The 12,143-nt window shown below is 47.7% G+C and overlaps 1 protein-coding gene across 1 annotated transcript in view; it reads left to right on the forward strand.

The window, feature by feature from the left end:
- DNAH1 (dynein axonemal heavy chain 1) overlaps nt 1-12,143 on the forward strand; it is a 3,604,831-nt gene that overhangs the window by 2,001,432 nt on the left and 1,591,256 nt on the right. The window contains exons 41-42 of the mRNA XM_069644003.1: nt 2,137-2,241; nt 3,152-3,292. Coding sequence (XP_069500104.1) covers nt 2,137-2,241; nt 3,152-3,292 — 246 coding nt within the window. The remainder of the gene's footprint in view (nt 1-2,136; nt 2,242-3,151; nt 3,293-12,143) is intronic.

The following is a 12,143-nucleotide window of genomic DNA, read 5'->3' on the forward strand; positions in this document are numbered from 1 at the left end:
CCTGCTGCATGTGCATGATGTATCTATGGCACAAACCTCCACACCCCCGATTTCACTTTGACATTTACCTTTGTGGATACATACCCAGGATCCAAGTGTGCTGTAGGTGTCCTTGTACGTAGACAGGGTGCTGCATTGCATTACTATGGTGTCATGACTTGAACCAGGGACACAAGCAGAGCAGTGCATGAAAACTGTACATTCATAGAATGGTGCTATTTCCTATTGCCTGGGGTGCCACGAAGGATACAAGTGGGAATGGCATACAATCTGACCTACTTGGCATACACTTCTGCAGGGGGGTGGGCAGATAGTTGTGATGGTGTACATATTTTAGTAGCGCCTCCAGCGCTTTTCTCAGCACTTTGGAAAATGTTGGCTGTGGCATGCTCTGCATGCTGACCATGTACTGATATGTGCACATTGCACAAATGTGCAGGACTGATACCAGCTTCAGCAGGGGCTGGTATGGCTGTTCGTATATTGAACCCATTCTCAAAGTCAGTTTGGATGAGGGCGAGGTCTGCTATGGTGGTCGGTTTAGGCAGTAAAGTGCAATAAATTGTGTGTATGACAGTGCCCAGGGAGATGGTCTGACTCAGTGAATGGGCACCTTACTTGGCACATGTCTCCACCGTCTTTGCCATGCTGGGTTCTTTTGTTGCTGCTGCTGTGCTATCCTCTGTAGTTCACCATAAATTAGAAGCCCCTGTATGTCAAAGTTAGCAACTGCTAATTGCTGCATAGTGCTTGGAATTATGTTTGGGGAAGGCATGTTCCCTACAAACCCTGGTAGAGACCCTTGGGTGCACCTGTGGGTTAATTTTCTTCACCTGGATGCATTTACCTCCACATGTTTGGTGGAAGTAACTGCGCCCATTTTTTGACAGAATTACCACAGGTCTTTGGTGATATTTCGGAGCTAATGTGCCTTGTGATACAGCACAATTAACGATGGATTTTTGCCGGTAATTCTGTCAAGCAATTAACACTGGCAGAATTAATGCCAAAGAAATTAGCACCAAAATCCGGCTGAATGGGAAAAGAGGCGGTACTTCCGTTACTGCCGATGTCGCTGGCTTTTCCACTGCAGATAGCAATGAACCAGGGGGTGATTTGGTGTAGCAGGCAAGTGCTCGACCCACAGTCAGCATCTCTGAATTTGTGAATTTGGCATGTAAAACACTTATTATTACGTGCTTTGGAATGTATCCGAAGGTTGTTTAAGTATGAAGAAAGCATGTTGAAAACCAGTAATTCGACTGACTTATACTAACCACTGAAGATCGTTTTTTGTTTGGTGATTGGCTGACAAAGTTTATTACATTTTGTGTGGGGATTATAATGTTCTTGTAACTATCTTTGAACACAAGTTTTAGTATGTATTAGATCTTCCTGAAGACTGAGTGAAAACGTCTTTCCCGCAGAACCAACGGCGTTCGATCTGGATAAGTATAGTGATACATTATTTCAATTTAAATCAACTCTCCATTTCCCTTGCTGTGAAAGGCTGTTACACATAATGATGTCAGGAGAGCGTGTTGCACTATTATCTGGAAGTGTACAGGCCCTTAACAGACACATCCCACTTTATTTATGTTCTCTGAAATCAGTCATCATAATTGGTGTGCTAAGACATCATTTCAGAATCTCCTCGGTTATTTTGTATTTATAAGTTTGTTTAAATATTGACTATCTCTGGTGTCGGTATTGGTATCAATAAGCAATGTGATAACCAGCAAGTATGACAGAGACATTACACTTGCCTATAAATCATACCTGACCAGCATATTCCACCAGACCCATGGCTTCAGCAGGCCTTTCTGAACAAATGGTCTCCGGTGAGTTACAGCTGTTACAGAACCACCAGGATCAGTAGTTGGAAATAGAAAATATTACTCAGGGTTATAACTCCTGAGCTGTTAGTGCTTCAGCCCTTTTGATCACATGAATGGGATATCCAGCGAAAGTGTTGTTGCATCAAAACTTGGAAGCATCACTGTGGAATTTTGAAAGCGGGGGCTCTGCTCACCTTGACCTTTCTAGTACATTCCAGTGCAAATGAAATCTGGTAGTATAGACATCTTTAAAATGCAGCCCATTTTAATGATACCATTAATGATGTTTTCCCTACAGATGACCCTGCCTTTGCCAGATGATGGACTGGTGTATGATTACATGTTGGATGATGCAGGAATTACTAGCACAGCAGAGGAAGACGAGGAGGAGGGTGAAAAAAAGGTAATGGCACTGACATGCAAGGATGGGGATGCTTATAAACAATTGGAAGAATACATAATTGCACCTAGGTGGCAGCTGGATAGATAGCAGGGACCATATTCGTAAGGGTTCCTAAGATCTCAACTAAGTTATTAAAACAAAGTGGACGGAGGGACACGGATTTATAGGTCCTAAGATCTAGATGAAAAGCGAGTGGGAGCAGAACATAAAAGTGGATTCAGCACACTACAATTTCAAGAGAAAAACAAAAGATTCAAGCCATTAGATGAAAGGAGTGGTTCAGAAATGGTGTATGATAAATGCCTGGTCCCCAAAAATGTAAACAAGAAAGTAGGAAGTATAGGAGTAAAGGGTGCATGACATCCTTGAATTGGTAGTGTGTAAAAGGGATGTGAATAACAAAGGGGGAGAGTGTACGAACCGTATCTGACCCTATCAGACTGTTATTTCCATGCAGGCTGGCCTTTTTCCTTAGTTAATTGCCCTTTTTATGATTGTGTTTATTAATAGCTATGCAGAATCTATTTGAGAAGGGAGTTCGCAATCATGCGCGAAAAGGTCACCAGCATTTGACCAGCAAACCTGGTGGTCTCACATTTAGAACTCTTGTGCTGCTGTTTCTATTTCCCGTGTGCTTTATTCCCTGAATCGCTACTGACCCGTTTACAGGCAAAGGAGCAGGAAAGGGAAACTGTGAGAGAGAGAGATGGGAGAAAGCGAACAAGAGAGGGATGGAGAGGGAAAGCATGATACGATTGTTGTTTATAAATGCAGCATTTTAAATATGTTAGGAACTGGATGTGCTGCACAAGGCAAACAATAATCTTCACGGCTAACGCAATACATTTCCTACGATATTTGAGGCACCTCAGCTTCGTTCTGCATTCTTTTATATTTCTCTTTGTTTTAGGTCCGTTGGGTGAATTGGATGGATACTGCTCCCTCATTCTCTTTGGTTCCTGAAACCACTTTCTCAGACATTATTGTCCCCACACCAGACACCATACGTATGTCACACCTTCTGCAGATGCTGCTGACCAACAAAAAACCAGTAAGTGTTCTTTTGTTTCTGCTCTTATCTCATGTATATGCTGCTAGTAACCAGCATCTCATCCAGCTGCATCCATACAAGCTTGTCCAAGCATGCAGCTCAATCTCTCCTCGCATCAATCCATTAGATAGCCCACACATCAGGAGATCAATATGAAGGATGGTGAAGGAAAGACGTTGAGCACGGTGGGGGTGTAACTGAAGGTTAATTGTGGATGAACCCCTGCGCCCTGCAGCTCTCAGACCAGCAAAACAACTGAAACAGAATGTGGAACCTTGGACATAGGTAAACAGTCCAAGGTTCCATTACACCACCTCCCTCCCATGGAAGAGCATAATGATGATAAAAAGAAAAGGAAAACAAAAAGCACAACAATAAATGTCAAACGATCCCAATGCCTTGTACAGCAAAATGAAAGGAACACACAGTAAGAATTTACCATACTAAACAACAATGGATTGGATGGGCATGAACCTGCGTTAACACCATACAGCACAACAAAAGGTCTGGCGCTTTCCCAACACAATCGCAAACTCTCCGTCAGGAACTTGCATTCAGCAAACCCACACCACGCACAGACACCCATTACTTTTAATTAACGGTACCTCCCTTCCTAGAACTCCACTGCACATAGTCCTTGAACTTGATGGGTGGCAGCCTGATTCTTGTGGGGCGATCCGAAGCAACACTCTAATTGAACTGGGCCCCTTCTTGAACCAAGTGCACAAGCGGAATGAAGCCTGGTTACACAGGCGGAATAGAACCCGGCACTTCTCACTCAGCCCCATTAACATCACCTTCTCCTCTCCTCTCCTTTCCTCATTAGTGCTAGAAATACAACCCTCATCCGAAACCACTGGTCTAGTACCACAATCCTCCTTTTTCTCCACCTGGACCCATCATCCAGTACCACATAGCCTGCACCCGCCCTCAGCAGAAAACGGGGATCCATGTACACACTTCCCCCTTTCGGCACAAACCGGGGATTTTTTTACCCAAACACGATCACCCACTGACACAATAAGGGGCCTCCTTCCTAACTTCCCCTCCCTTGCCCTTTTCTGTCATAAGCGCATTCTTTCCAAAACCTCAACCATGTCCACATCAGAGCGGGCACCGCCTCCCCAAGCCGCAACTCTCAATTTGGAACCAGGTTTCCTGCCCCTCATGAGTTCAAAAGGGGAATGACCGGTAACAATTGACAGTGTATGCCTGTATGCTGACAACGCTTCAGACAACACCTCGGTCCAACTCAAACCGTTCGCCACCGCTAACTGTATCTCTCCCTTGACAAAAAGGTTCATTCTCTCCACTAAACCATTCACGAACCTATTGTACAGTGAAGTCGTGTGGTGCCTTATTCCCAACTTTCTCATAAACTCCTGTATGCAACCCGACTGAAACTGGACCCCGTTATTAGTAACAATGCTGGTCGGCACTCCTTCCCTGTCAAAGACCTTGCCCAGAAATTACACAATCTTCCCAGCCGTGACCGTTTCCAAAGCAGTGGCTTCCACCCAGCGTGAGGTATAATCAACCAAAACTACGACGAATCTTAGCTCCCCGCCCAACATATCCATGGGGCCCACAATGTCAATCGCCAACGTTGACCACACATCCTCAGGGATCTCCATGGGCTGCGGTCTGAGTACCTTACTTTTGTCACTTACAGCACACGCTGTGCAATCTTTCACAACCATTTCAACCTCCTCATCCATCCCCGACCACGAGTACGAATCCTGCAACCTTCTCTTACTCAGTGACCTTCCCAAATGTCTTTCATGTGCCAAATTTACCAACTTGGATCGCAAACTACACAGAGGAACTAACCTGTCCCCTCTCGCAATGCCCCACGGGCATTCCGACAACTTTCACCACACATGCTTGTAGCTCTTTCCTATTACCTTGCAATTAAATTCAGACAGACCGCCTCTCAGGCCCTGTCTGATCCTTGTCAATTCAGGATCAACAGCACACTCTCTGTCCCACTCATTTTTGTCTACAGCAGGAAACACACTGGCCACCTGTGTATTTTCCTCACAATCCTCCTGCAAATCCTTACCATTTAAAGCCGAACTCGGCAAACGCGATAAACAATCTTGCACAGCATTTTTAGCTCCCGGAATGTGTTCTACTCTGAAGTTGAATTCCTGTAAATCAGCCATCCATCTAGCAATCCTGGGAGACAGTGAAGACGTCCCCTTTGTCGTCAATACGAATATCAGTGGCTTGTGGTCCATCCAGATCACATAAGGAATGCCCCAGAAAAACATCCTGAAATGCTTTGACCCCACCCAGCAGCTAACGTTTCTCTCTCTATGACAGCATAACGCTTTTCTGTGTCCCTTGGCACCCTAGAGGCAAAAGCTATAGGGCGGCTTATCCCGTTCTCCCATTGTTCCAACACTGCCCCCAAACCCACATTGCTGGCATCCACAGTCAGCACAGTCTTATTACTAGGATTAAATGAACCCAGGGACAGGGCATGATCCACGTCAGTCTTCAAATTCACAAACTCTTTCTGACAACCCGTTGTCCACTCAAATCGGGCACATTTTCAAAAATAGTGCTTGCATGTTCACCGTTTTCTCTGTGTACAAGGGAATGAACCTAACATAATATTCGGTCATTCCTAGAAATGATCTGAGCTGCTCTTTGTTTACTGGAGCAGGTGCCTCTCTCCTCACTCTTACTAACTCCTCCTTGGGACTTATTCCCTTCTCATCCAACGTGTGACCCAAGTACGTCACACTTGGTACACCCACATGGGACTTTGACCACTTCACGGTTAACCCACTCTTCCTCAAGACACGCATCACCTCAATCACTCTGTCATCATGTTCCTTGCAATCTTTACCCCAAACCAGTATGTCATCCTGGAAATACTCAACACCCAGCAGTCCTCCAAATAACGTCTGCATGAGCCTCTGAAATACGGCGGATGGCGATGCCAACCCAAAAGGCATACGACAAAATCAATATGCCCCGAAAGGCGTCACAAAAGACATCAGGTCATGGGAGTCTTCGTGCAGATTTATCTCGTGGTAAGCAGAGGATAGGTCAAACGTAGAGAAAAACGTTGCACTCCCTACCTATGCCAGAAGCTCGTTAATGTTGGGTAGGGGATGGCGGTCAACCCATATGTTTGCATTGAGTTCCCTTAGTTCCACACACATTCTTAGATGTCTATCCGCCTTGCGCGCCAACACCACTGGTGACAACCATTCAGATCACTCAATCTCTTCAATTATGCCTGCATCCTTAGACTTTGTGAGTTACCCTTTTAATCCATCCCTGGCCATCACAGGCACCTTCCTAACCTTGTGAGCCTTGGGCACAGCACCTCTCTTTAGCCCAATTTTGTTTGAACCCTTAAGCCTTCCCAACTTCTCAGAGAATACAGTGGGAAAGGCCTCTTTCAGATATTGAGCAGTTATGATCCCCTTGGTCAATGTTCCTCTACCGCCCTCTACACATAACATGGGAATTGGTTTCCCAGGGTGTATCTCTAGATCTAAAACTGCTTGTTCGTCACAACCCAGGACTGTGTCTCCCTTGTGAGCGACATAAAGCTTTCCCTCCACTGTGCGCCCCTTGAACTCAATCTTGGCCCACTCGTACCCTAGTACCTTTATGGGACACAACCATATGCATTCAGAGTTATGTCAGAGGAAATTAGGGAGGACACTTCCCTACCGTAACTCTTGACGTATATCTCTGGTGACATCATGGTGTAGGATGACCGTGAATCTACCAGCATTTGCAGTTGAACACCATTGACTGTCAGTGTGGCCCATGGCCCTTTCTCTGCGCACACCCCAAACTCAACAACACTCCTTCGCGCAAACCTTCACGTGACACTCCTTCACGCACTCCCTTGCTGATATACCCGACCACACCATCCGAACCGCCATCGGCATCCATCATCCTCAGTTTGTCTATTCTCAGTGATTGTCTGGCACATACGTGCAAAGTGCCCCCTTCCCTTGCACCTCCTACAATCCACATTCCATGCTGGGCATTGTTTAGTTGCTGTGGATTGTCCCCTCCAACCACATCTCCTTCACGGCTCTCTCGTCGTGAACGTCCCTTTGTTGTCCCTACTGGACAAGTTCAAGTTCTCTCCCCTGCTAAATCTTCCTTTTCCTTCTCCAACACCCTTCTTGGCCATCACCGCGTGCACACCAGGAGCTGGGTTTTCCCTTTCACTCCTTTCAGTCACTTCTTGTACTCTCACTCGTGACTCCTCGATTGCCCTCGCAATTTCAATCACTTTCTGCAGTGGAGGATCCCTCACGATCCACAATCTCTCCCTCACAGCATTACTTGCCTTCATCATCACTTGATCTCTTATGTATTCTTCCAGGTGGAGATGAGTGTATGCAAAGCGGTGATGTAAGCGTCTATCGCCTCACCCACTCCTTGTGCCCTTGAGAAGAAATGGTACCTTTCTAGTACCACATTTGGCCTTTTCCAAAACGCCCTTGAAGTTTTCTGAGTACTGTCTCATATGCACTCATCACAGTTTCTCCATCACTGGCACCAGGAACACGCACGTCCTCTCCAGGCAGGTGTCTAAATACGTGTAGTCCTTCTGTCCCCAACCAATCTATCAGTGCTGCCTTCTTTTCATCAACAGAGTATTTGGCACCCCCTGCCACCCTCAGGTACACCTTAAAAGTATCAATCCAGAGGTCCTTGCACTGCCTTTACTTTGTGCTATAAATTTAAATGGTTCTGTAGGTCCTTATTGAGTTGCTGCTCCCCCACTGGTTGGCGTTACTGCTGCCACTCAAATTTCACCCCCACAAGTTCCACCAAATTTGATCCTGGTGAGATGCGCTGCGCACAATGCTTACACCTGGTGAAATGCACTACCATGTGTTATTTCCACAAACGCTGATTCCTGTGTATCAGAAGCAAACTTCAGTCTCTGCCCCCTTGGCGACCTCGTGTGTGTGCCCACGCACTTAGGGCTTTTCCTGTAGCCCTTCCATGAAGCGTTGCTGGAGCACGACGCTGATGGCGCTCGCGGAGGGTTCTCCTTTTTTTCCCCCCTTTTTTCTTGGCTCGCACTGAGGCAACAGAGGCTCTCTTCTGCTGCACCCTGCACCGTGCACTGTCTCCTCTTCTCCCTCTGTCACGGGAGTTGAGGAGGAGAGTCGCTGCACACAACTTCTGGCTGTGAGGCAAAACAGAGTCTCTCCCTCTTCCTCTCTCCTCTTCCGTCCACACACGGGATGTCGGCCCCTGTTCTCTGGGCACCGAATCTGGCGCTCTAACACTCCAGAGAGCAGTCTGCTGGGGAATTTTCCTCGATGGCTGCAGGGCTAATGCTGTGGATTAGTTTGGTGGGCCGAATGCCGAGTACGCGGTCCTGCTTGCTGGGGTTAGTCGTCATCTAGATCCTCGTCGCCAGTGAAGGAAAGACGGTAAGCACAGTGGGGGTGTAACTGAAGGTTTATTATGGACGAGCCCCAGTGCCCTGCAGCTCTCATCCCAGCCAAACAACTGAAACAGATGTGGAACCTTGGACATTTGGTAAACAGTCCAAGGTTCCATTACAACAGATGGCCCTCACAAAGTTCCCCACTTGGGAATTTTGTACTTGATTGCTATACATTTTCTAAATGATGTGAAAAGACATTGGGCGATGGATGATAGCTGGTGTCTGTGTGGCAAACATAGCAGAAATAAGCATTGGGAAATTGGACAGAAACAATGTTTCTGATGTTTGTTAATCTACTTAGAATGGTATACAGTTCTTTTGCCGTGGGATTTTTCGTTGCGGGACTTTTCATCGCCGTTTTTTAATCGAAAAAAAAATCATCGTTTTTTTGGGGGGGGGCTTAAAAATTAAATAAATATTTGTGGGTGAAAGTGAATCATTTTAAAAAAAAATAACGGGGGGTTTGGGCGGGTAACGCCCCCAAAAAAAAACAAGTCTTTTTCGATAAAAAAACGGCGATGAAAAGTCCTGCGACGAAAAATCCCACGGCAAAGTAACGTAGAACCCTTAGAATCACATGCTGTGCTTAGTCCGACATCCAGTGGTCACTGCGAAGTGTTGCACCTTGTTTTTCGAAAGTCGAAAAGGGGGCGTCGACATAGGCGTGTCTGTAACACTATCACTATAGTGACGTGCAGTGTACCCAAAATCCCTCACGCGTCGAGGTCCCTCAGATTGTTTTTTTCCGCCCAGAATACTGGTCGCCTTAAGCGGAGCTTGTAAGAGACATTGCCATTGACTCGACCCTTAGTCGATTTTGTTAATTATTGTTAACTCATATCACCTCTTTCGACGGCCATTCCACTTCCCCGCCGAGACCAGATCTTCGACGTACAGTGGTTTTCGACGGACGGTGATCCTATCGGCGCTGCCGACCACGTGACTCAGCCTTTCCGGCCTACACAGTAGGGAGAGTGGGGTTGGGGTGGACATTTCTGCCTCATACTAGAATGCCTTTCCCTTTTTTCCCCTTTCCTTCTGGGTCGTTATCACTGGTTACGTCCTCAGCTATGGAGAGGATTCCTTTACGATTTTGCCCAAACTGTAAAGGCAAATTTCCATGGAAGGACAAGCACCATGCTTGCCTTCCATGCTTGCCCCTCGAGCAAGACGAGGCTAGTTGCGCGGCCTGCTAGCTCCTTCGCTCGAAATCTCTGAAGGAGCGCAGAGTTAAAACATGGGCAGTCTACGGGATGTCGAAGGCTGATTCCTCGCCTGCTGCCGCTAAGTGCGACGAGGGGGATAGTGATGACTCGACCTCTGTAACGGAGGTTGTTGACCCCCAGACGGAGTGCTCTCACTCCGTGGCGTCTGTCCCCGGCCCCGACAGGCACGGCTCTGGCCCTGCTTTGGGGGATGTCCACCCCGGCGACGCTGACGGACAATTACACGTCACAAAATACACAACACCCTGCCATTCTTCGAGAAAATGAAAGAAGGCCTCTGCGCCAACGGGGACGCCGACACAGCCGGCCATTCCCGCCGACCGTAAGGGTCAGCAGCCCTTCCCGCAGCCGCATTTGCGCCTAGCGACCGGGCCATTGAATGCAAAGGGCGCTACCCCTAAAATATCATCTGTCGAAACGCATCTCAAGAAAGCGTCTGCCGACGGTAAGGTTCCGGCTCCGCCAAAATTAACTCCTCACGATCAGCTCTCAGAGGGGAGGATGGTCGCTGAAAGCATCGCAAGGATCGTCTTCGAAGACTCCCAGAAACGGCGGGTGAAGGATTCACCGAAGCCTACTGAGAAAGTCAAGGAGACGTCGACACCTAGCGAAGGCGCGATGGGAATGCCGGAACCCTCCCCTAGGTCAAAGGAGAGACCCAAAGACACTACTCCACCATCTGGCCTACGGGACAGCTTCTCAGAAGGCGACGGAGGGATTTCCTCCACGTTGTGGGAGAGATCTCTATGCCTGGAGTCGGAGGAGCAAGCCTTTCCGCCCCTAAACCGTTCTGGGTGCTCGTACTGAACCAGGGAGAGATTTGAGACCTGTATGAACAGGTTGGATAGGTTTGTGGTCATTTCGAGCACATCCCACTTAAAAGACCAAGGGAGGTTATCCCTCAAGACTCTCTAGCCAAATTTCCTAGACTCTTTGATCCCCAGGAAGAGGAACTGTATACATATGACCTCACTGAGGAGGACCCTCATGCTGACACTCAGGATGATAACGAATTCATGGATACTGAGGACCCTCAAGATCCTGTAGGGGGCTTTGAGGAAGACCCTGACATATGTAACCCACAGCCATGGTAGTCCTCTGGGGCGTCAACTGACCCGGAGGCATTAGATCTGGCATCTCCACAAACTACTCCTGTCAGATAGGATTGAGAAGCTCTTTAGCCCCTCACCCGCAGAACCTTTATATATTAGGGGTCATTCCATCCCAGATTCCCTGGTGGTGACCACCACGAGGAAAAGGTTGGGGGTTCCTCTGTCCAGCAGTGAAGCACCTCCTGATAAAGAGGGGAAAAAGCTTTATGCTCTCGGTAAGAGGATTACATCCTCAGCAGCATTCGCTACACGTATTGCCAACAATAACACCCTGTTGGCTAGTTACGCTGATGCCCAGTGGGGCATGTTGCACAAAGGCCTACAGGAAGTCCCTGAACCTCTTTGCACCCGTCTTTTGGCCACTGTTACAGAAGGCACTCAAGTGAACCAGAGCATCATTAAAAATACTTTAGATGCTGCAGAAACGGCTGGCCGTTCCCTAGTCCAGGGCATACTCCTTAAAAGGCATGCATGGCTTAGGAACTCGGGGTTCAAGCCAGAGATGCAGGCGTCCCTCATTAATAAACCTCTGGAGGACTCCAACTTGTTTGGAAAGGCAGTTGACGACGCACTGGAAACTGCAAAAAAGGAGCATGAGACCTTAAAAACCCTGGACCAGATCACGAGACCCCCCCCAAATAAGCGGGGATATGGAAATAGGCGCTTTTTTCGTGGCCAACGACAGGCTCAGCAACAGTATACCTCAGCAAGCAACTGGTCCTCCCCTCAACGAACCAGTGGTTACAACACGGCGTATGCTCAGTGAGGCCAACGTTGTGGCAAATGAAGGGGTCGGGCCCTACTCCTAGAGGCTTCCCGGCCACTGCCACTAAATTACCCGATAATTCGGGTCCCCTCCCATGCATCCCCAGTTGGGGGCTGGTTAACATCTTTTCTCCAGGCATGGGATGGGATTACCGCAGACCGTTGGGATCCTGTCATCAATAGCCCACGGTTACTGTATCGAGTTCAGCCGGTCTCCGCCATTCAGACCTGCAAAGGGAAGACGTCTCACACCAGAACACCTTCTCATCCTTCTTCAGGAAGTGGAATTGCTGCTGTAA

The sequence above is a fragment of the Ambystoma mexicanum genome, chromosome 2p (genome assembly GCF_040938575.1).
Source record: "Ambystoma mexicanum isolate Mex_15411 chromosome 2p, UKY_AmexF1_1, whole genome shotgun sequence".
In the NCBI taxonomy this organism is placed as follows: Eukaryota; Metazoa; Chordata; class Amphibia; order Caudata; family Ambystomatidae; genus Ambystoma; species Ambystoma mexicanum.